Genomic DNA, 24,955 nt, shown 5'->3' on the forward strand with positions numbered 1-24,955 from the left:
TCCCAGGAAGAATGGCACTGAGGCTGGAGAGAGACTTGAGGAGGGAGATGGTGCTGTGGGAAGCCCACAGGCTTTGGAGCTGGACAGAGATCTGGGTCAAAGGAGGATTGCACCAATTATGAGCTATGCAGCCTTGGGAACGGAAGTCTTTTTGAACCTTTCTTTCAGGTTCTTCACCTGTAAAATGGGGAGAAGAGTATCTATCTGCTTTACAATACTGTGGGTGAGGATTTTCTGCAGTGTGATGTCTTGCTTAAATATTAAGAAAATTATGTAAAGGAAATACAAATGTCTTGATATTAAATCTACCATAGTTCTATTGCTGGGAAGAGGCATGGAGCAACATGAAAAATGTAGCAAAAAAAAGAGGACTTGCTGAATAAGCAAAGACAAAGAGGTACGGGTATCTGGGTTTAAGAGGGAAGCCTTATCCATGCACTGCCTGTGTCCTGCCACAAAAAAGCAGAAACAACAACAAAAACTAAGTAGGGCAAGGAAACACAGCAGAGCTTCACAGATAAAATTCTTTTTTCACATGAAAGAAAAAGCACGCTTTGATTGAAAATTAAAATCTAGGCCAGTGGGCAGCCCTAAATTGGTTGTTCGCTTTGTGTTTGTAATCAACAATGACATCTTAATGCATACAAACTGCAATCAAGTTCAATGGAAGAGATGCTGTTCTGAAAACAATGCTAGTATGGCTCAATGTAGTTTTCACAACATGATCTATACATGTGAACAATTAAGAAATTTACACATGAAGCTAAAAGATGAGAGAATTTTCTGTTGTGTACACCTTCAAAATGTAATTTGTGTCATTTGCTGCTGGTGTTACCACCATACTGAGTCAGTAGGAATCAGTAGCTTCCAGACTTTTAATTATGCAGACATGGGGCTCGGATGCCAATTCTTCACACATTGTCAAGGAAGGGCATTTAAAAAGCAAAACAAGACAAAGCCCAACTACCAGGACACCAGTGGCCAGGCCCACACATGCCTCCAGCCTTCTTCCTATATCCCAGCCACCTGGCCCTTGGTTTGGTTCCTATCCCACAACTTTAGCTGAGCTCTCCCTAATGCCTGGGGTCCCCTCCCCCAACACCTGACCCGGCGTGCTCCTGGCTCTAAATGGCAACTGTTAATGCCTCCAAGACATTTCCCTTCAATCCAAATCAAGGCCCTTGTTACAATTTCTTGTTAACTCTCTATTTTTCCTTGAGGACACTGAGAATGATGAGCAGTTATATACAACATTTGTGTCAATACTTATTTGTGCAACTGTCAAAAGCTTCTCAGGGCAGGGCCCCTCTCTGTGTTGCTCACTGCTGTGCCCCCCAGGGCCTAGGCCTGCTTTCTGACATGGGATGGGTACTGATATGTGAAGGAAAGGAAGGCTCAGCCCAATGGCTTCTCCCTTCTTTGAGTCCAGTCAGTGCTGGGGTCCTCCTCCACACTCCACCATGTATAAGTGACCCCTCTCCTCCTTCCTAAAAAACAAGCTCAAGTTCCACATTTTTTTTCCCTTCATGAATCTCCCTGGCACATGCTGCCTCTTAAACCACAACTGCCATAATTGTTAACATTTAACGGTGTGCCTACCATGTGCCAGGTACTTTATGTATGTGTGTGAGTGACTTTTCACAGCAGCCCTGGGAGCAATCACCATATTCATTTTACAGATGAGGAAACTTAAATTCAGCTTATGAGTAAATGGCCCAAGGCCACACAGCTAGCAAGTGGCAGAGCCAGGCTTTAAACCCAGCTCCTGTCAGCTCCAGAGCCTTTGTGCTCCCTGGCCAGTCTACTCTGCAGACCCACAGCTTTCCTGGCTCCCTCCTGAGGACCAGAAACATCTCCAGAGTCACTCTGCTTCCCTGGCCCTGTAGGGAACGGCCAATGTGACCAACCTACCAAGTGACACACATGCTGAGAGGGCAGGAGCTCCTCTGACCACATGAACGACACAGAAACAGCCAGCAGCAACCTGGGCTACTTGTCACCTAAGGGATGGGCCTGGGCTCCTCCTGGAGTGCTGGGACTCTCACCCCAGCTGGACTCTAGGGGGCAGATAAACACATCATCTGGGGAAAGAAAGGCATCTCTGCCATGAAATGAAGATGGCCTTTCTAGAAAGAGAGGAAACCTGAGCATACCTGAGATCGGGACTCATAAGCCCTGGAGTCCCTGTCGTCATCTCTGTCCATTTCAAAGCTTGTTTTCGCCACCACAGGAAGGGAAAGATCCCGCTGAGGCATCCCTGGGAAGAAAAAAGGCATCAACAAGAAGCAGGGCCCAGTCCATCCTGCAGGTCCCAGGTTTGTCCCACTCAACTATGAAGCCAGCTGGGGTGTGAGTGTATGAGAGCAAGTGCCTTTCTCTTCTCTGCATTCTGTGGCAGCCTCTGAGGAGTCCCATAAAACCAGTGGCCCTACAACAACCCAGACCCAGGGCAGGGCCAGGGGCCCTGCCTCATCCTTCTGCTCCCAGTCTCGGAGGTGGTTCAGATTGTGCCCAAGCTGTGTGGGTCCAGGTACAGTGCCCACTAGCCTCATCCTTTGGGCACAACCTCTGGGTCTCCCCAGCTGCAATGTGTGACAGGGAGATGGCATCAGAGACCGTCCCACAGGGTCATGGCTCTGAACAATGCCTAATGTGTTGTGAACCGTCACTAAATGTCACTCACTCCTGATATCCTTCTCCTGATCAATTTTAGGGTGCCCTGCTGCCCACAGCAGTGTTCTCCAAGTCCAGGAAGAAGAGGAAATGATTTCCAGCAGTATGGACACCAACAATACACTGGTGTGATGATTGATTCCCTTCCAAATCTCAGGCCTGGTGCTCAGATGTGGCACTTCCCTAACACTGCAGGAAGTCATGGCAGACATTCCTAGTTAACAATATTGTTACAATGTGTTTTTCATTCTCGCCTTCTGCCTATGGCACTTCATACTAGTTTTCAATTTTTGCAGTGGCATAGTCTTTCATACAGAAACTTCCAGTTTTTTTTTTTTAATGCACCAGCTTAAGAATACTGAGCAAATAGTTTAGGTGGCAACAGGTCTATGTGGTGAAACCTGTGCTGGTGGTACCGAGTGGAACTTCAAAAATACGAGCCTTGGACTAAACTTTTGGGGAAGCGGAATATACTCCAAATGGAGCAGCAGAAACTTCGAGGCCCTGGCACTTTCCCCTTGAACCTGTGCACAGCACATGCTCTATATCTCCTACTGGGAAAGAAAGTGGTTAAGACTCACTGCTTCTTGGGTTCCTGGTGTGGGACCAGCGGTCTCGTGGCTCCATGTCTCTGCTTCTGCCCCTCCGGTCCCAGTCCCGGTCACCTAAGCAGGTGAGACATTCCAGTGGTTAACAAAGCTCTTCGACACACCTGTTTTCCCTGCATGTGCACAAACACCCCTCTGGAAAGAGATGCTACCCTCTTCCCCAAGGAGATGGATCCAAAACAGAGAGCTCCAGGTTCCCAGGCTCATCTGGCCCCTTCTTTATCATATACCCGCAACATGGTTTCTGCAGGCTTTGCCCAAGTGGGGCTTGCTTCCAAGCAAGTTCCAAAGCTCAGTCCAGTAGCTAACCCCCACTTCAGACTCTTTGCTGGCTTCCCAGTTCCTAAGGGGCTGAGTCCACATTCAGGAGAATGGACTGCAGACCCTCTACTGTCTGGCAGCCGATCTCAAAGTACATGTTATTCTACTACAAAAAAAAACAAAACCCAAGAAAACAACACACACACCCTCCCTGAAAGCAGTGCTCCCTATAAAAGCTCACTGAAGCATCTTTAATGAACCTTCCTGAGGAGGCTGGGGGTACAGCTGGAAGCAGCCTGTTGCAAATTCCAAATAGCTTTATATACTTTATCGTTGAATAAAACGGTATTAAGTATTTAAGGTGTCTGTTTAGATATAAAAATGTCTCATTATGACATCAATTAATTTACCCTCTCCTCAGATCTCTGAGTGAAGCTGACCACTCGGGGATGGCGGGTCATCTTCATGGAGGCCCCAACCCACTGTGTCTCCATCTGGAAGCATCTGGCAGCGCCTGCCCATGGGTGACCAGTGGGGATGGGTACTCACCACTGAAAGAATGGACTGAGTGAGGTGGTGAGGACTCTCTTCTGTTCCGGGTCATGTCGTCGTCGCTGGTCACGTCACTGTTGTTGTCGTCTAAGAGGACACCGGTCGCCAAGTTACCATCTCTGGCCCACATTCTCACAATAGTTCCCCCCAATCCCTGAGCCGCATCTCCCTGTCACAGACACACATGGTTGGAATGACCTGATCTTGACATTTCTGAGCTCAAAACCCTTCAGTGGCTTCCAACCACTCCTGACATACTAAAAACTGGGTGGGGGGAGCATGGTGGCTGTGACCACCCCGACCTCACCCCCAGACACAAACAGCCAGAAGGCAACCTCCTAGCACACCACACCAAAAAGGCAGGAGCCATAGGAGGTTTTCTCCCTTCTACAGAAGTGTCTCCTTTCCCTCTCCTGACTCAGGATGGTGGTTCTGCACTAGGGAGGTTTTGGCGACCAGGGGATACCTGGGCATGTGTGGAGACACTTTTGGTGGTCACACCCAGAAAATCATGATGCAGCTCAATATCCCACAGTACACAGGACATCCCCACTGCTGCCCAGGACAGAGAGTGATCCAGTCCAGACCATGTCAGAAGTGTGGAGGCTGAGAGCCCCAGGGAACACCTGAGGCCTGCACTGACCTCCAACACCCCGTGGAGACTCTCACCTTCTGGTTGGTACATCTCCTTGTAATTCTCCAGCAGAGTGACGAGCTTCTCACAGTTCTCCGGCTTTTTTGCTCGCACCCAAGGCTTGAGCTTTTCAGGGATGATGGTCAGGTACTGCTCAAGGACCAAGAGCTCGATGATCTCCTCCTTGGTGTGAGTCTCCGGCTGCAACCAATCGAGGCAGAGGTTTCGGAGTTTGATCAGGGTCTTCCGAGGCCCAACAAATTCCACATAGATTAGGTTCCGAAACCTCTGATGAAAAAACTCAGAGTCAGTTGGACCTTCTCCTATGATGACATCCGGCTCCTTAGTCAAGTCACTGTCTAGCTCATACAGATTTGGGGCCCAGGACTTCTTAGGTTTGGTGGCAGACAAGTGCTTTGGAGGCAGCATTTCTCTAAGTAAAATTTTCACTGGAGGAACCAAACATGAGTCAACAGGAAAGACGCGGCAGCCTGTGACCGTCAGTACTCAGGGACCTGTAGATCGTAAGGAGATATACACATGTCCCAGAAGTTGAAGACCAGGCAGCAGTGGAGGCCACCTTACCAGAGGCATCGACAATGCTTTTGGGATATGGGAGTCCCCAGTAAATAGGCAAACAACCGCACAAAGTTGGCCTCAGCACAGCAGTTACAAGCATGACCCCTGGGCTTCACAGAGACCTACTCGAGGAGTTAGCTCGGCTACTAACTTGGGCTAACTTGGGACTGTGGGCAACTTGTCTAATGCCCTAGAAGTCTCTCTGTAATCTGAGAGATGAGAATAACAGCACCTCCATCCCTTTCAGAATTGTGAAGCTTAAATAAACTAAGATACCTAAAAAGACTTAACTGCCCAATGCAAGGCACAAGAGAAATGTTCAAGGCCCTAGCCAGTACTAAAATCAGACGTCAGCATGTTTATTAGCAAAAATGAAAAGGGGAAGTAGGAGTTGGGGCAAATCCTCCCCTAACATTTCTTCCCTTAACACAATTATTAAAACACAGTATACAACATGTAAAAAATGGAAGACCACTCGAAAATATTAAAAGTACTCAACTCTAGGTAATATGACATTATTCCCTCAGACAGTGAGAAGTGACCATTGAGCCTCTTGATGCTACTGCACGTTCTTTTGCCTTCATCAATCTTGACAAAGGTCTAATCTGTCTAAAAGAACCGGCTTTCTGTTTTGACATTCCTTTCTTACTGTTTCTTTACCTAGTTCATTTATTTCCTTCTCTTTATTTTATTATCTGCCCCCTTCCATTTTTTAAACTTTTGAGATTGGACATAAATGTAAAGATTTTCAATCTCTCCTCTTTTTTATGTAACCAAGTAAAGCTATACATTTCCTTAAAGCATTTTTGCTATTATTTGCGTTTTATTGCGTATTTTAATGACTGGTCAGCACATCTGGTGCAACTAAGTAAGGCAATATGGGAAAGAAATCTAGGTCTGGGAGCATAAACTACCTACTGGCTTTACTTCCAGAGAAGAAAAAAAACCATATGCAACGAAAATTTTCTCCCTTTGTTTTAAAAGGAAAGCAAGTTTAAATTTTTTAATTTGGAAAAAGTCTAAAGGAAAACTGAAGGTGTTTCCATTATTCAGAGTCTCTCATTAGACATTATCACTTGGAAATCAATGTGGTAATCACGGTAAACTCATGTTTACTCGTCTCAGTGATGGGCTCCCACTTTCCTCCCTATGCAAACTGCCCTCCCACGCTCTCTCCTGCATATTATCATCCCATGGAGCTTGGGCACCATCCAATGCAAATGCCTCGATCCTGAAGACCTTAGCGACTGGACTATTTCCTTGCTGCCTTCCTTCATAGGACTGAGAAACCACAGAGAGCACAACATAGATAATGCTCTGCTGGGCAGAAGAATCCCAAAGCAAGGGAAGGCAACAGATCAGAGAGTCCAGGCTCCAGATGATTGGTGTGACATTTCAGACATGGTCACTCTAACCCAGGACAGGGCAAGAGCAGAGGTCTGTGCCTGTGAGGGAGACAGGCAAGGGCAGACGGCCCAACTCTGTTATGTGGCAGACAGACCCAGGAGAACACTCTGGTACCTGAAATGATACTAGCCCTCATCCTCAGGCAACAAGATACCCTCAGATATGTAATCACCTGTCTGGGAACAGGATCTTTTCGGGAACTTCAGACCAAGCAGCTATCCACAGGAACAGAGTCAAAACACAGGTACCTGCAGAAGTTTTAAAGGAAGAAATACATAGACTAAGAATATGAAAGACATGTAGAAGGAGTGTCAGAGAATTAACTCCCCAAACAACTGGGGACTCAAATAGCACTGGGGTGATGCCTTCTATACCTTCGGGGAAAGGCCATTCCCATGCTATATAAAACATGCCAGACAGGAGAAATAAAAAGCTTTCAAACTGTCTTTATGAAACCAGAACAAGTCAAAAACGCAAGACAAAGATATCACTAAGAAACCACGAACCAAAACTCATGAAAGCAGAAATAAAAGTCTTAATGCTGCTATTATTGAACATTATTCTATGCAGTTCTACTCAATTACAATAAGACAAGAAAAACACATCTGAGGCACAGAGAAATAAAACTAACGTTCCCTTATGTAAGATCTATATACATATATATGCTTCTATTCTGTGAATTTCTCTCCCTAACAGACATGAATTGAAGCATAAAGTACCCTAGGTGAAAGCTATATATCAGAATGGTAGGCTTATAGAGTTCAATAGGAAACCAATAATTTTTTTTAAAGAAAATACAAATAGCCCAACCTGACTCAAGAAGCGAGAAAAATATGACCACTAGGGAAGAAATCTAAAAAGCTGAAATAATGTAAAGAGCAACTTCCCAAGTAAACTTTCTGTGAATAAAATATTTACCGTGTTATAAAAACCATTCCAGCGCACAGAAAAGAGATGGAGGACTTCCTACAATTAATTTTGTGACCACTTGAATGCCCATATGTATCTTGTCACAAGGTGGATGCCAACTTCTGTGCCAAAAAAAATAAAACACATTGCTTTTCCTCAAGAAATTCAGGATTAAACATACACAATCTTCCCTTAACATGCTCAAGATTTTCTGACCAGGCCAATAGAACTTGGCCCTTGGTCAATAGAAGCCATTGAAAAATGGAAGTTATTTTTTTAACAGAAAAACCTTAAAAAAAAAAATCAGACCTGAGCTACTTCCCACCATGGCAGAGGAAACTCATTTGGGAGTAAAGAAAGGCTCTGGAAACAAAACAATCAATCATAAAGCCGGGCAACATGTTTGTATGCACGGGAAGAAACAAGTACACTCATATACTGCCTGTGGCAATGCAAATTTTATCAAAATTAAAAGTGCACATATCCTCCTCTCCTACAAATTCTACTTCTATGAATTTACCTCAGAGATATGTAATGACCTATGTGCAAGAATATATTCATTGAAGTGTTGTTAATAGACAAGATATGTTATGTTTGTATAATGAATTACTATGAAACCCTTTAAAATAAGGCAACTCTAAATAAATGAGTATGAGATGATCTCCAAGATAGTTAAGTGCAAAACCGGACACAGCACTGTATACAGCATTCTAAGAAACTAAAAACAGATGTGCTTAGACAGATGATTTCTAGAAGGATATATAAGAGACTATTAATGATGACTAATCGCAATTGCCTCTGGGGAAGGGAACTAGGGGCCAGGAAAGGGAGGGCAACTTACTTTTTCATTGTATATTCTCCTTTTGTTTTTTGTTTTTATTTTTATTTTACCATGAGCATGTATTACCTAGTCAAAAAAATAAATTCAAAGTTAAAACAAAACAATAAACAAAACTACCAGTAGAGGCCTTTAGAGGTTGTGCTACTCACAGAGCGGGTGCAGGCAGCCGTAACATCTTTACACTGATGCTGAGCCCAGGCTCTCCCCCGCTCGCCTCCCTATCACCATCCACAGTTTGAATCCATGGTCATACCCTAACCTGGCCATTAGCAGGTACATGAAAGTCAATTTAGAAAACCCTAAAGAATCAACTTTGAAACCTGTTAGACCCAATAAATACTTATGATATTGCAGTTGCAATCTGAATATACCCCTCAATTACACCCAACAACTGTCAGTACATAAATACAATGCCATCCCCTATCTTGGCAATTCCACTTCTGAAATCTAACTCACAGACCCATCTGCCCATGTGCACAAAGATATACAGTTCAAAAGTGTGTTCACAAAAGCACTGTTTACAACAGCAGAGAACAGGGACAGTCAGGCAAATGCTCAAGCATAATTCCAATGGCAGAGACCACTGAAAGGCCACCACGTGGGAGACAGGAAAATAAAGATGGGCCCAACTTTTCTGCACTATAAAAACCAACCAAAATAAAAACCAAGCAAAAAGGGAGGGGGAAAAGTATTTTGTAACACAGATGACAGTTAATGTTTGAAATGTAAAAGGCTTTTGGCATTAGGAAAAATAGCCCAATATGAAAATAAACAACACTAATACACAGAGTTCCTAAAATTAGTGATAATAAAGGCCGGTTACTTAACATCAAAAATCAAAGAAATGTAAAATATTACAATAAACTTTTTTTGACCTGTTGAATGGGCAAATGTTTAAAAGATGAAAATTGATGCTAGTGAGGGTGTAGAGAAGCTAGCTGGTGCAGGCATGAACCACATTTCTGGATCCCATTTTGGCCACTGTTTAAAGATACTAAAAAAAACACCTACTTCTTTTGAACCAGCAATTCTCCATTTAAGAACAAATATAGCCAAGTAGATAAAATGATAATAAGAAAAAAAAGCTAAAAAGTCAGCTGCAGCTGGGCGCAGTGGCTCACGCCTGTAATCCCAGCACTTTGGGAGGCCGAGGCGGGTAGATTACCTGAGGTCAGGAGTTCGAGACCAGCCTGGCCAACATGGTGAAACTCCATCTCTACTAAAAATACAAAAATTAGCTGGGCGTGGTGGCAGTAATCCCAGCTACTCGGGAGGCTGAGGCAGGAGAATCACTTGGACCCAGGAGGCAGAGGTTGCAGTGAGCCAAAATCGCACCACTGCACTCCAGCCTGGGCAACAGAGCGAGACTACATCTCAAAAAAAAAAAAAAAAAGTCAGCTGCACACTATGGTTTAACCTTTGTATGTACAGCTAATTTCTGGTTTGTAAAAGGTAAAACCTTGAGCACAAAATAATGGCAGGTAACACATTTTACACATGGAATGGTGGGAAGGGACGAGCACCACTGACAGGGAAACGTGTTCTGTTGTGTTATTGCTACGTAACCACAGTCCTAACACAAGTCACATTAGAGCAACCCAGAGCCAAAGGCAGAAGAGGAAGTGCTGGTCAACCTTCTCCTGCAGGGCTACCTGACACAAGGTGGGCCATATGCAATGAGGTTAGCTGCCTTCCTGGCCGAGTGGCCCAACCCTTAGCCTTGGATTCACCCCGTCCTCTACTTGCTGCCCAAAGGGCAACTAGCAGTGGGGTGAGATGCTGAAATTTGCACCTGCCAGGGCCACATACTTACCTCACCCTGACTGGGGAAGACCAGATCCCACGTGACCTTCTGTGACAGCGAGTCTGGCCAATCAAAAGCATAACTGCTCTACCCACTTGGCCCCCACTTCCCCAGGCCAGCTTCTCCATGGCAACAGCCACGCCTACCACTGAAGAAAACAGAAGATACGTGTTTGCAGGTGCTGAGAGGAAGAAAGGTCTAAAGGCTTGCCTGATGCTATCAAATGAAATATTAAAGCTGAGGAGTTAGTCTGCCTGAGGATGGCCTAAACGGGCCATCAATAAAAACGTAGCTTATTAATCAGAGCTGTGCTTGAAGATGTATGAATCCAACAGAACAACAGAGCACCTGTATTTATACCCTACCGCAAGGCCCCATGGGCAAAGACTCTGTTACCTTTTTCATCTCTATATTTTTATAGGTGTTCAATAAACATTATTTGCATATAGATGCAAAAACATTTAATAAACCCAATCTAACAAAGTCCAAATAATAGCCCATGATCTTGAAAGGCTATTCCAGGAATACAAGGAGGATGTCCCATCAGGGTAAACTGTTACATAAAGGATGAAAGGGGAAGAGGAGCCCACGAGCAGTATTTCAAGTTAAAAAACATTTGCAAACTTCAACAGCCTTTCCTCATAAATTCTTAGCAGAGTAAAAGCAGGAGACCATCTAAGCATTATAAAGACTTATCTCAAATAAATGCAAACAAGCATGTTATTAAACACTAAAGATGTTCCTCTGGAAGTGGGGACAAGGAAGGGACAGCTATACCAAAACTACAATTTAACATGACCCTGGAAGTCCTAGCTAGTGCAACTGAAGAAAAAGAAAAGTATAAATATGGGGCAAGCATTATTTTGAACTACAAAACCTTATGAGTAAATACAGCAAGAGAAATAATTCCCATTAATAGCAAAACAAACAAATAAATCTCCATAAATAAATTTAACAAAGTTACCTGCAACTTCAAACAAAATTTCAAAACTTTACAGAAGGAACACAAAAATTAGCCGGGTGTGGTGGCATGCGCCTGTAATCCAAACTACTCAAGAGGCTGATGCAGGGGGGCCCTGGGAGGTGGAGGGGGCAGTGGGCTAAGATCATGCCCCTGCATTCCAGCCTGGGTGACAGAACTAGACTGAATCACCAAAAAAATAAAAAACAATAAAAAATAAAATAAAATAAAATAAATGACAGAAGGGCAATAAGTCTGAAATAAATACATAAAGACACATGTATCACATTTAAAAAGCTCCTTTTTATTTTGAGGTGGGGAGTTTTGACAAACTGATAATCCAGTTCTTCTGGAAGAATAAATGTACAAGAATATCAAGACAACCCTGCATAAGGTCTATTTGGAGTGGGAGGTGGTTTGTCTGTAAAATGACTCCAACACACAAAAATAAAGTGTTTTTTCCAATATAAGGATATAAGCACTAGGACAAATATACCACTGGGACATAACAGAGTCCAGAATTCAACTGTGTAAAAGTCTATAGACACATGGGGACTTAATTTATAATAAAGGACTGGAAATGGATTCCTTATTTAAATATAAACTAGGAACTTTCTTACAGCTAAATGGCAAAGGATAACTTTAACAAAAAGGCCATGACAGGACCGCTTATACCTCAGTGTTTGGTTACTCAAGCATGCATTTCTAGAATTAGGATTGGCCTTTGACGTTAGGAAAGGCCAATATAACCACTGCTGGCATGGAGCCTCCCCTAAGAAATTAGGTATTTCAGCTACACATCTCTGGAAGGCTAAGGCCACTAGGGCCAGTGACAAACATACTTTGTTCTAAGTAAGTTACTGCATCCAAAAATCAGCATCTCTCCTGAGTTTTCATTAAACAAGGAATGAAAACAAAGTATTTAGCAAAATGTTACATAACCATTAAGTCGTGTTGTCAAGGAATGTTACAGCTTTATTTTCTGATTATAAAAATAAAACACAGCACTACATGCAGGTATTGCAAAACATTCACCATAGAAACTGCAAGCCACACCCACTGGTTAACTTTGTTGCTATTAATAAATCTTAAAATCTATACATATGTTGTTCTTACTGCAAATATTCCCATTTACGTGTACATAGAGAATGAGAATGTCCACACAATGGAATATAATGCAGTTTTCAGAAAGCAAAGCTATAGATGGAGACCTTGAGTGTGAACTGTTTAATAAATGGCATGATCTCATGTATGTAAAAAAATAATCAAACATATGGCAGTACATACCAACTAAACTGGAAGAAAACTCACATAAACTTGTATTAAGACTATTCATAAAATAGAGGAAATCTATCAGAATAAATGATTAATAATAACAAGTCTCTGTTTCTTTTTCCATCTCTATTTAAAATGTTATTTTAACTTCGCAATCAGGAAAAAAACTGAATATAAAAATGTAAGTAAATGCAATTACTGTTTCCTAGCGTGTTTGTTTTCCTTCCTGCCCAGCTTGTTACAGCACATCAGGCCCTGCCCTTTCTCTGCTGGGGTCCCCATAATACAACCTCCCTCTGACCCTTAAGCACTCCCACTGACAGTACCCTGTGGTCACCATCTGTACCTCCCCTCTCCAGTGACTGTACCACAGAGGGGGCTAACACGCATCAAGCTCCACACCCAAATCCTCACTTCATTGACAGCTGTCTAGCCGTCATATGGCTCAAGACTGAACTCTGGCCCACAGGGCAAACCCATATCCTTCCTGGCTTGAAGGTGGGCTCCCACACACCCCTCATTACTAAAGCTTCCACATCTCCCTCTGCTCTCTCTTCAGAGCAGGACTCAGTGTTAAGTAGTAGCCAACAGCAGTTAGGGGCACACAAGGGCTAGCTGACTCTGGGCCAGGGGACAAAGAAAGGTCACCAACTTCAAGGGGAGGGAGGAGAGGCGCCAAGTGATGGGGCCACTAATAAAGGATCCCTCTACACAGCCAGGCAGGAAGGGTGCTTCTGGGAGTCTGGCGTTCTTTGATCTCCAAAGGATGTTTTCTTTACACTAGATGTCTAAACATGAAACCTCTCTGTATACAGAACAAGCCTGGCACTGCCTGCTGCATGACAGCATTGCCATTGAAGTCTGGATGGTGGTACTGATGCCATTCTTTGGATATTTTATGACACCTTACTTCTATTCCATTAAAATGAGTAGGAAATAAAAGCATGGATCTCACAATTAATATAACACATAATAAAGATGAAACTCATCAGGCATCCTTGCCAGAAGTCAGGGAAGATCCATGGCTTTAATCAGAGAAATGATGGGTCAGTGTTCAACTGAGCAGGGAAGAACTTAATGAAAGAACACATCATGCACTAGAAAGCATCTGGGACCATGTGTGAGAAGAAATCCTGTGACTCCGGTTTGGCCTCAGGCTCCCACATCCCATCTGATGCAGGAGAAAATCCACCGAGTCTCCTTCAGTCCCATTTCTATTTACTTACTTTGGTTCCTCACCATGGTGCACCTAGATTCAGCCCCCTAACTCGTTCTACCTACCTCATTAAAAGGGGGCTGGAATTGAGAACTTTAAAGTCAGGAACCGAGGAGGTTACTCTCTTCGTCTCCCAGGGACAGCGTGGTGTGTGGTCTCGTCTCTCTTCTTGTTTGCTCCATTCTCCTGCCTCTCTCTGCAGACCGACATTCTCTACTTCAGCACGCACATGGAGTAAGATGCTGTCCCAGCCCAGGCCTACGTCACCTCCCAGTTTAAATGCCCGACACTCAGTGTCCCTTCATCCAAATTCTCAGTATGAAAGTGCATGCTACAGCCTGATTCCTTCTAGGGCAGTGGTTCTCAAACTCAGACGTGCAGAAGAGTTGCCTAGGGTGCTTATGAAATACGGAGCTACCTTTCCAGGTGGGATGACTCAGGAGGTCTGTGGTTCCCCAGGAAAGAAGCATTCCTACAATCACTCCAGGAGCTGTTCTTTGAGAACCACTGCTCTAAGGTATCCAGTCTGGTCCAATCACCTATGAATAAGGTACATATGGGACATAGGGACTTTAGAGGGAACAATTTTATATAGGAGCAAGGAGTAAATGACCACCAACTCCATCTCACAGGCCACAACCTCCACCCTCTGGTCTGTTGGCTGGCTTCTCTCAGATAATCTCAACATCCTGGGCTTATTTCTACCACATTAAGCTTAGCACTTACCACACTGCAGCAAAATCTCCTTGTTGTTGTCCATCCTTGAGAGATTTCCCCAAAAGTTTAGAAAGAGAGGAAATAATATCTAAGAGTTCAATCTTATGACCAGCACAAAATGGTTCAAGACAAATAAAGCTACTTTAAAGAGACAAAATGTCTTCCAGAACAGTATGAGTTATTTGACTATATTCTAATAACAATAATTGGCTCATCTGACTTTTTTAAGGGGAGGGAGTACTAAAATGTAGGCCACAAAGCTTGGTCCATCCAACCATCTACAGGATAGTGAACAACTCTCATCAGACCTAACTTGAATGGAGTTTGGGAAGGACAAGGGTGTTAGATAAGGGGCTTCCAATATCTTGGTAACCCTAAGCAAGGGTTTCACTGTGACAACATGGCTGTACCAGGCTATGTGACAAACCAGCGCTATTAAAGCTCACCCACATCCTCTTGGTTCTGATTCCATACTCACCAAGCAACCTTCTCATTATGGTTGTGTTTCCCATGTAGGTCTGCCTACAGGGAGAGAATCTGCTGATCATACACACTGCTGAGTACTTGGGTCCCTGCTACTGTACTCCTACCATGAATTAATAAACCAGAATTGTGGGAACAGGAACATCCTATTTCAAGTCACATGTCAGTACGGTTTTAAGTCTCCTGAGCTTAGTTAAATGTGGATCTACCAACATGAGCCCTCCGGCAAAGGAGGTTTCCAAGTCTCCACAGGGTTAAGCAACATAATGCATATCTTGAGGCACTGAGGCCAGGAATACACCAACCCATCCCAAGGGCTCACCTGGTCATGTTAGCTTCTCCCTAAGCAGTATTCCACCACCACCATAGCCACCTATCTTGGTAAACACATTCTTACTCTTCTTGTGATGGGAGTTTCCATTCAGTAGACACTGAGGCCAGGGATTATGACATTCACTTCTGGAGACTCTAAGCCTGGCATGATCCTGTCCTGGATCAGGCCCAGTATCAATGCTTGCTGACAAATGAACAAACAGACAACCTCTAGCTATGTGCTTGCTTCCCCACATCATGTGACTCACTGTGCCTTCTCTGAATCAGTCAGCAGGCCATGAACAGAGAAAGTGAGGAGTCTCCCTCCTCAACACCTCTCAAATAATCTACCCACTTCACTCCTCCCTGTGATATGACCACAAACCAAGCCACCATCTCTCACCCAGGCCCAAGTTGGTCTCCCCACACCCACTGCGTCCACACTCCCCTTCTGCACCCTGAAACCAGATGATCTTTTTAAAACCACAAATCTGATTATCATGATACTCCCATGGTTAAAAGCACTTCCCACTGCACTTCAGGTCAAGCCCAGTTACTCACCACAGATTACAAGTCTTTTCACAATGAAACCACAACTTACCTTCTTCCTACCTCAATCAGATGCCACTCAACAATTCCCTTGCTCTAGGAATCCTGGATTTTCAGCTCCTCTCTCTGCATCTCTCAACAACAACCCTATCCCCTCTGCTGAGACTACTCTCCCCATGACACACACCATTCACACTCCTTCAGGGCTCAGCTTTAATCTTCTTGACCATCTCAGGGAGGCCCCTATGTGGCCTCTCTAAGATTAAGTCGGCTGTTGCTAGCAGATGTTCTCTTGCAAAAGTACAAATCAAACAATTATGTTTTCCACAGCTTTAATTCCCAAATAGACTAAAAACTCTTTGAAAACACTTCCTTTCCCCCACTGGGGCTATGTCCCAGTACCTGGCACAAAGTACACACTTGATCAATATTCGCAAATGAGTGGATGAATCTCTCATGCTTCTTTAATCACCAGGCAAGAGAAAAAGAGTAGCCCTGAAGGAGTAGCTGAGTATGAGAAAAAGAGGGAGGATACTGAAATGGATGGTGTGAGGCCAAGGAGAATTTTTAGAGAATACACAATCCACCAGAAGAGTCTGGGTGTTCTCAGAGGGCACAAATGGTGCTGGGGTGGCTATGTGGAACACATATGCAGTAGGAAAGTGTCAGAGTAAGGAAGTGCGGTGGTCACTCCAAAGATGAATGTGGCACTGTGAGGAGGAAATTCAACTCACCTGGACCCAGCCACCTAGCGTTTGGACCTAGTCCCTCTTCCTCTCGCCAGTCGTCTCCAAGAAGGACGGAAGATCAAGAAGGCAAAGCTGTAGAGAAAAAGAAAATGTGAGACGCCAAGTTTATTTTGCAGTTACTGGGTTCCTCAGGGGGGAACAATACCACAACAGTTCCACATTTATCTTCTATGATGGCACAGGTCAAATGAGACCATGAAGAGCATCCCATCCAGGATGAATGGCCATGGGTATAGCTCCCTTAGACCACGTCACACCCTGGGATGTACTCGTAGACTTTCTCCAACAAGGTTACATCAAAGGCATTCAAGTCAATTTCTGGGGTGTCTTACAACCTTCTCTGGGGCTCTAGATTAAGGAATCAATTCAAGAACCCCATTTTTGGCGCTGGCCGTCCCCATATTAGGACCGCTATCCTATCGTTATTATTAGGTAATAGTACCCTTTATCACGTAAAATATTTTAGGGTTTATCAACATGTTCTCAGTGGACTAACAGGACATAGTCCAAGTCCCACTGCACCTCAGAGTATGTGTTCAATCAATTAGAGGTCCCTGGGGGAAGGACCTTCATGATTATGAGACTGGTTTATATTCCAAGAGTCAGGTGGGCATATTTTGGTGAGGTTAAAGAGCTTATTAAAAACTATTCAAAGGATGGGCGCAGTGACTCGCGCCTGTAATCCCAGCACTTTGGGAGGCCAAGGCGGGCAGATCGCCTGAGGTCAGGAGTTCGAGACCACCCTGGACAAAATGGCGAAACCCCTGGTCTACTAAAAATATAAAATTAGATGGGCATGGTGGCGCGCGCCTGTATTCCCAGCTACTCTGAAGAGGCTGGGGTGGGAGAATCACTTGAACCCGGGAGGCAGAGGCTGCAGTGAGCCAAGATCACGCCACCACACTCCAGCCTGGGTGAGAGGGCCAGACACTGTCTCAAAAAAAAAAAAAAAAAAATTATGACAGGCTAGGAAGGAAGCGTCATATGTGTCACTTTCCCTACCTCAAACAAAACCAAAGGGCTGACTTAAGATCTCCTTGGGTGGAGCCAGGGCTAGGTAAGTGAGCTCTACGACTCCGTAGGAGAGCTAGGGCTGGGAGGGCCACACCCAAACGAACTAAGCTTTGGAAGCTGGGCAGCCCTCTAGCGGCTCTGCTCATGAACAGTTTCTTCAGAGGCCCCACCCTACCTATGGGGCAGCCCCTTTAAACACACCCCCACCTGCCCAGGGCAGCCTCCTAGTTCCCATGCACTGCCCCTCTCAGGACCACCCGCAGCCCTGAATTTTTCCACCTCCAGCTGTACGATTTTGAGTGAAAATCCTTCACCAAGAGAGTCTCCAAATCACCTAGACCCCAAATCTTACACCCACAGCCCACTTCCTCCATTTTCTCACTTAAAATCCCACCTTTCCCCAAATCTCTTAAAACGTCTGAGTTTGGCCTTGGATTCCACTTTTCTCCTCGCTGACCCAAGGCTGCACAGCTGAACCCGCCCGCTTCCCGAGGCCTGGCTTTGGCGCCCCCTGGAGGAAGTAAGGCGCCACCAGCCATGAAGGCACGCTGCCCAAGATAGCGGGTAGGGCTCAGCTGGCACGCCAGTGCAGCCCGCGGTCACTCAGGAAGGCTCCAGTGCAGGCCCCACCCATGAACCGGCAAAGATGGCACAGAATGAATGAACACGGCCCTACGGCCCCGCCTACCTTGAAATCCCCTCAGCCCCCTCCAACAGCCCTGCTGTCACTCAAGATGGCGCCTGCGCAGTACACCTCTGCTGCCCCCCGCCACCGGCCAACACACGTGGTACTAGGATGGACGGGGCTCACGCCCACTCCTACAGCGCAGCTGTCATTCAGTAATGGTGCCTCCGCAGTGCACCCGCCACACTGAATGCCGGCTGCTCTATCAGACAAGACACACATGCTATGGCCCCCCTCAGTCACTCAAGACAAAGCAGACCCTCCCTCAGAACCGCACCTGCAGCCAGCCCAGCTGTCATTCAGGATGGCACCTGCACAGTACACCTTGGCTGCCACCTAATGGCCAGCAAAGATGATGCCACAGAGTGGGCGGGGCCCTGCAGCCCCCGTCAGTCACTCAGTCCTCTGCACCCGGCCCTACAGCCAACCCAGCAGTCATTCAAACCAGTGCCTGTGTGACTGCCCTCAAGTGCCTCACTACAGCCAAAGATTGCACCACAGTGTACCAGGCTCGGCAGCCCCTAGTCACTGAGACAGCCCTCCCTCATGCCCGCCCCTGGGGCCGACCCAGGTGTCACTCAAGATGGCGCCTGCGCAATCAACCTCGGGCGCCACCCTGTGGCTAGCACAGACAGTACCGTGGAGGCGGTGGGGGGCAGTGGAGGTGAGGGTGCTCTCAGCGCTATCAGTCCCGAGGAACGGTCCCGGGCCCCAGCCCTTAGCCCCGCCAGCAGGGCGCCTGCACAACCCGCCTCGCAGCTCCCCCACTAAGCCGCCCCCATACACAAGATGGAACCGCACGCATCCTGTGGTGAACAAAGTCTCGGTCAGGCAACAACAGGGGAAGGGGTGAGCCTCTGCCACCGTTAGCCAAAAACACAGCGAGCGCGCTGATAACCCGTCACCCTGTCCTTAAGGATAAATGGCTCCGCGGCCGCTAAGGCAAACTCTTTAGGCACGTCTCCCGGCTCCCCCAGATGCGGGGACTGAGCCAGTCCCACTGGCAAAACAGCCTGGCGACCAGCACACACAGCCCAAGGAGCGCGGCACTCCACAGCTTTCCATCACCGCAAGGCAGGCAGGCACAGCAACCGTGGCCCCGCCCCTCCCTGTGGACAACCCCACACCTCTGCGGCAAACCGCAGCCGCCCCGATCAAAGATGGCACCCAGGTGGGCGGGGCTTGAACAGACCGTCCCGCCCATGCCACCCGCAGCCACTTCAGCCTTGCCCCGCCACATCTGCCGCCAACCAATCCGGGCAACGCCTGCGCGGCAAACCTCAGCTGCCCCCATCAAAGATGGCGCCCAGGCGGGCGGGCCTTGTCTCGCCCAACCAACTAGGACAGCGCCTGCGCAGCAAATCTCAAGCACTTTCATTAAAGATGGCGCCCAGGTGGGTGGGGCTTGAACAAACCACTAGGTCCAATGCCACCCTGTCACTTCAGCCTTGCCCCGCCCCATCTGCCACCAACCAACCAGGACAGCACCTGCGCAGCAAACTCCAGCAGCCCCCATCAAACATGGCATCTAGGTGGGCGGGGCCTGAGCAGATCGTCATATCCAATGCTACACAGTCACTTCAGCCTTGCCCCGCCCCCTCTGCTACCAACCAACCAGGGCAGCACCTGCATAGCAAACCTCAGCAGCCCCCATCAAACATGGCGTCCAAGCGGGCAGGGCCTGAACAGATCGTCACATCTAATGCCACCCAGTCACTTCAGCCTTGCCCCGCCCCATATGCCACCAACCAATCAGGGCAGCACCTGCGCAGCAAACCTCAGCATCCCCCATCAAACATGGCGTCAAAGTGGGCGGGGCCTGAGTGGATCGTTACCCAATCACTTCAGCCTTGCCCCGCCCCACTTGCCGCCAATCAACTAGAACAGCGCCTACTCGGCAAACCTCAGCCACCCTCATAAAAGATGGCACCCAATGGGTGGGGCTGGAACAGACCATTACATCCAATGCAACCCACAGTCATTCAGCTTTGCCTCGCCCCATCTGCCACCAATCAACCAGAACAGCGCCTGCGCGGCAAACCTCAGCCACCCTCATAAAAGATGGCACCCAGTGGGTGGGGCTTGAGCAGACGATTACGTCCAATGCCACCCAGTCACTTGAGCCTTGCCCCGCCCCATCTGCCGCCAACCAACCAAGGCAGCTCCTGCACAGCAAGCCTCAGCCGCCCTCATTTAAGATACCGCCCGAGAGGGCGGGGAAAGAAAACCCCTACAGGCAGGACAGCCCTTCGCCCCTCCCACCACCACTGCGGCAAACAAGCCCCGCCCCCAGAGGGTAGCCGGGCACGCCGGCGCCGCGAGGCCGATGGCACCCCGCAGGAAGGGGCATTTTCGCAGCCCCCAGACCCAGCCCAGGAGGCCCAGGGCTCCCGAGAGCCGCATTCCACCGTGGCAACAGGGATAGCATTGGTGTCGACCTTGCTGGACTTGCCGTGGCAGAGCCCCCGGCTGTCTGCCCTAATGCCCCCGGTTTGCTGCGGTGGCCCCCGGCCAGTCAGAAAGGCGCGGAGACCCCGCAGCAGCCCCTCAGACCCCGGCCCGCAAGATGGCGGCACCAACGCAGCAGCCCGGGCTGCACCCACCCCTGCCCCAAAAAGGCACCAACCATCCACAGCCTGGCCGCCACTGTGCCCACTCTCGGACTGGGCAGCGGGCGGCCAAGTACCATGTCCGCCAGCCCGCCCTGCCACGAGGGTCGCTGGCTTGCCGCGGGGTCTTGGGCTTGCGGCAAGACGGCCACTCTGGCCCAGAGCCGTCGTGACACCAAGGTCCCGCGGGCAGGGAAGGCGCACTCACCTCACCGCTGCGCAGCCTCGTGCACGAACAGCCGCCTAGCGCACCCTCATGGCGCCCGGCGCCCGGCGGCGCCACCAGCCCAGGGTGGACATCTCCCGCGCCTCCCAAACCTCTCCTCCCGCAGCTGCCCAGACTTCTGCACCGAGGTGCAGCTCGACGCCTCCTTGTCAGGGCTTCTCCGCAGAGGCGGGGCTTCTGTGCTAGCCAATCAGCAGCCTCGCCGCCCTCTCCGGGCCCCCTCACCACAGCCCTGTGACGTGCCAATCAGGCTGCGGTTGCCACAGCAACAGTTTGGCGCGAAGGCTGGGGGCTGACGTCAGGGAGTGGCCGTGAGGGACCCCAAAGCCAGGTCTGGAAAAGGGGGGTGGGTTGGGTGGTGGGGGTGCAGCCCCCAAAGAAATGGGGGTCGAAATGGAGGAAACCCCACTGAGATGCTCAAATGTAAAACCGCTGAAGAATAAAGGGACAAATGTACACATCTGTCTAAATGAAAAAAATGAAAATCCTGGCCGCAAAAACACATACATTAACGTCTAAAGACCTGCAGGGAAGACAAGACTTTTCCGCCTGGGACACATGAAAGACATCGAGCTAATTTCCTTAATAAATGAAGAGCTCTTGGAAACCAACGAGATAAAGACCAAACCAAGACAGAAAAATGGGCAAAAGGGATAAAACTGGCAATTCGCAAGAAAATGCAAACGGCTGGCCGACCTGCGAAGGAAACATCACGACCTATTTGCATAAAGAAATGCAAACCTGAAACACCGGGCACGTGCGGTTTAGGGGAGCGGGCAGTCTCACACACTACTGAGTTGTTTCCCACCAGCCGTCAGTACAGACCTTCCACTGCGTAAGCCCACTGCATTGCCATTTAATGAAACAGCAAGAAAATGAGAGAGAAAAATAATGAGGTAGAATTGTATGGGATTATTAAGGATTGAATTCTCAGTAGATTTAGTGAAATATACAAGTTACTGAAGTTTGTAGAAACGAACTGGTAAGTAAGTGTTTTCTCATTTATTTGTTTTTTAAGGATAAACCCAAATATAGGTAAAACTGTTGGAAAGGTAGGCAAGAAATTGTTGATGAGTTACTTCTAGGGACAAGGAATGTGGGGTGGAAGAGGGATTTTTCCCTTCTGCCATCCATACTGTGAATTTCCTTGGCAGAAATACGTATTTCTTCTCTGGCAGTAAAATCAATGAATTACTAAAAGTTCACTAATGTACTCTTTGGTCCAACTATTCCACTCTCAAGGAACTAAAAAAGCAAAGGAAATACAGGGATATACAGAAGATTCTATACAGGGATATTCACGGAGCATCATTTTTATCACCAAAAATGTGCTCCATAGAAAAGAATTAAACTGTATTCTGGTAAATTTACACAGCGCGATTTTAACTGACTAATAAAAATGCTGTATGATTTTAACTTTAAAGGAAAAAATCTGTAAGATGTGGTTAATTACCAAAAGGTGTTTACCTAAGGAGCACACAGACTTTAATACCCCAAATTAAACTTTATATTATACTCAAGGAGTTATCAGTGGTTGCTTGCTACACTGAGAAGCTGCTTTATGTGTTTTAGACTCCCTAGACCATCAACAGTCTCTTTTTGCCCAGCAGTGCCACATAAACATAATATACGAATGAAAACACTGTGCTTCTTATGAAAATACACGTTCAAAACAAGTTCCCCAGCAGGAAGATTGAAGGTGAATGTGGTAGTACCCTGACTTAGGTTACAGATTTTCAAATCTGGCTACTCATTAGGCTCACCTGGAGGGCTGTTAAACAATGCAGATTCCCAGTGTCCCACAGAGATCTTTGTTTTTCAGGTTCCCAAGGGATCCTAATGTCTGGTTAAGGTTTTGTAGGTGATTTTAATATATTTTAAAGACTCCATCATCCCCCTGTCTCCTCAAAGGCCTCTATCTGCAATACCAGTTTCTCTCCGGATCCTGAATCATTAATTTCCACAGGACACCACATGCTCTCAGAGCTCCTGCAGTTACCACCCCCTTGCTCAGCACCTCTTGGCCCTGAAAATGCCTCTTGATAGAGCAGTCTACTGTCACTAACTCAATGGTTTTACCATACATTCTCTCCTGCTAACATATATGCCCCACAGGCTTCCATCCCTTCCAAACCCACTGAAATTGCTTGACAATTTCAGCAATTCCTTATGTGGCCAAGAAACTTGCTCTTAATCTCACTTTATCTCTCAGTAATATTCAACATCCTCATTAAAACAAGCAAACAAAAACAAAATCCCATGCTATCTTATTTTTGGTGACAATTACATGGTCCTGGTTTCCGCTCCCCCCGCCATCAGTGGTCTCTTCTCAGTCATAAATGGCTTCTGCTCTGCTTGCCATCTACACGCTGGAGGGTCTTGCCTCAGAACTTAGTCACTAGTCTTCCCCATCAATGTCCACTCCCTAGGTAACAACCCTTCCCTCCTCACCTAGTCACATAATTTAAATGTCACCTACATGCCAATGGCTCCCAAATTCCAATCCTCTGCCACAGGACTGTCCACAAAAGCGCAGTCTTTTGCTTAGAAACTGACTGCTCCCCTTGGATGTCTATCAGGCAACTCAAAGCATTTTAAACAAATATTAATTTCCCTTTTCCCCATTTCTATAAACAGTAGCAGTTGCTGAAGCCAAAAAACAAAAACAAAAAACGACAAAAAAACCCCTCACGATTGTTCTCGTTCCTTTTTTCCTTGCCACCAACATCCAATTTATCAGCAAGTCTTGCTGACCCTATCTAAGGCAAATCCCAAATTTGTCCCATGATTTCCCTTTCCATGGTAGTCCTAAGAAACATTATCTTCCTACAAAAACCCTTCTTCCATTCCAAACCCTTCCTCCAGTATTCTCCACACAGTATTAAGGGTGATCTTGCAAAGCAAAAAAGATGTCAATGTTCCAGCTTGAATGACCTCCTGCCCCCCATCCCAATTGCATTTAAAGTCCAAAAGCCCAAAATTAGAAGAGCCAACATTATCTTTTGTCTTAGAGGACAATTAAATATAGGTGTTGTAAAATTTCACAGTCTTTTCCTTCAATGCCTAATTTAAGAAATTCTTCCCCACACGGATGTCATAAAGATATTCAAATAGCCTGTGCATTTTAGTTTTCTTTATGGTTATTTTTGCCTATGTTCTGTGTTAGGGATCTAATTTTCCCCTGACTTTGTATCATATTTCTGTATATGAGCAGGTCTGTGCTTGAACTCTCTTGTTGGTCCCCTGATCCATTTCTGTATCTCTGTGCATTAAGGCACCATATTATTACAGCTTTACAGTATCTTGGTATTTGAAAGGGCGACCGCCCTACCTTGTTTTTCAAAAGTGTCTGGCCCTACCTTGTCTTTCAAAATTATCTGACTCTTAGCCCACCATCTTTCAAATAATTTTTAGAAGCAGCTTTTAAAGTTTGATGAACTATCCTATTGAGATTCTGACATTTTATTAAATCCACACAGCAATTTAGAGAAATTGAAAACATTATATCAAGATCTCTCATCTTTGACCATTGTCTATATCTCTTACGGCTGTCAATGATACACTGTAATTTTTTTTTCCCTATAAAGGCCTTATTTGACTTTAGGAGGTCCTTTTTTTCCCCCATTAATTGTATAATTGGTTATTTAATAGTTTCATAATTACAAAAAAGTTGCAAAGATAGTACAAAACTTCCCCACCCTGTTTTCCCTGATGTTAATACCTTACGTAACCTTGCTACTTTGTCAAAAAGAAGAGATAATATTAACGCTAAACAAACTACAGACTTTGTTTTGATTTCATCCATTTTTCCATTACTATCTTGCTTCTGTTCCAGGATCTCATCCCAGACACAGCATTACATTTAGTGATTACATCTCCTTAGGCTCCCCA

General features: G+C 46.4%; 1 protein-coding gene across 21 annotated transcripts in view; it reads right to left on the reverse strand.

The window, feature by feature from the left end:
• The window catches only part of PEG3 (paternally expressed 3), a 54,590-nt gene that overhangs the window by 9,333 nt on the left and 20,302 nt on the right, over window positions 1–24,955 (reverse strand). For 2 of the 21 annotated variants that reach the window (XM_054672499.1, XM_009436447.4), the window contains exons 1-7: window positions 21,047–21,139; window positions 16,516–16,602; window positions 6,887–6,962; window positions 4,764–4,929; window positions 4,092–4,181; window positions 3,255–3,338; window positions 2,154–2,257 (exon numbers count right to left, since the gene is read on the reverse strand). In XM_054672499.1, the coding sequence (XP_054528474.1) occupies window positions 2,154–2,257; window positions 3,255–3,338; window positions 4,092–4,181; window positions 4,764–4,779 (294 nt within the window). In that variant the 5' untranslated portion in view covers window positions 4,780–4,929; window positions 6,887–6,962; window positions 16,516–16,602; window positions 21,047–21,139. Of the gene's footprint in view, window positions 1–2,153; window positions 2,258–3,254; window positions 3,339–4,091; window positions 4,182–4,763; window positions 5,244–6,886; window positions 6,963–7,632; window positions 7,746–13,785; window positions 13,917–14,138; window positions 14,260–14,446; window positions 14,482–16,515; window positions 16,603–21,046; window positions 21,140–24,955 lie in introns of those variants that run through there. The other 19 variants (XM_054672492.1, XM_009436442.4, XM_054672502.1 and 16 more) reach the window with 16 other exon arrangements.

This window comes from Pan troglodytes, chromosome 20 (genome assembly GCF_028858775.2).
Source record: "Pan troglodytes isolate AG18354 chromosome 20, NHGRI_mPanTro3-v2.0_pri, whole genome shotgun sequence".
In the NCBI taxonomy this organism is placed as follows: domain Eukaryota; kingdom Metazoa; phylum Chordata; class Mammalia; order Primates; family Hominidae; genus Pan; species Pan troglodytes.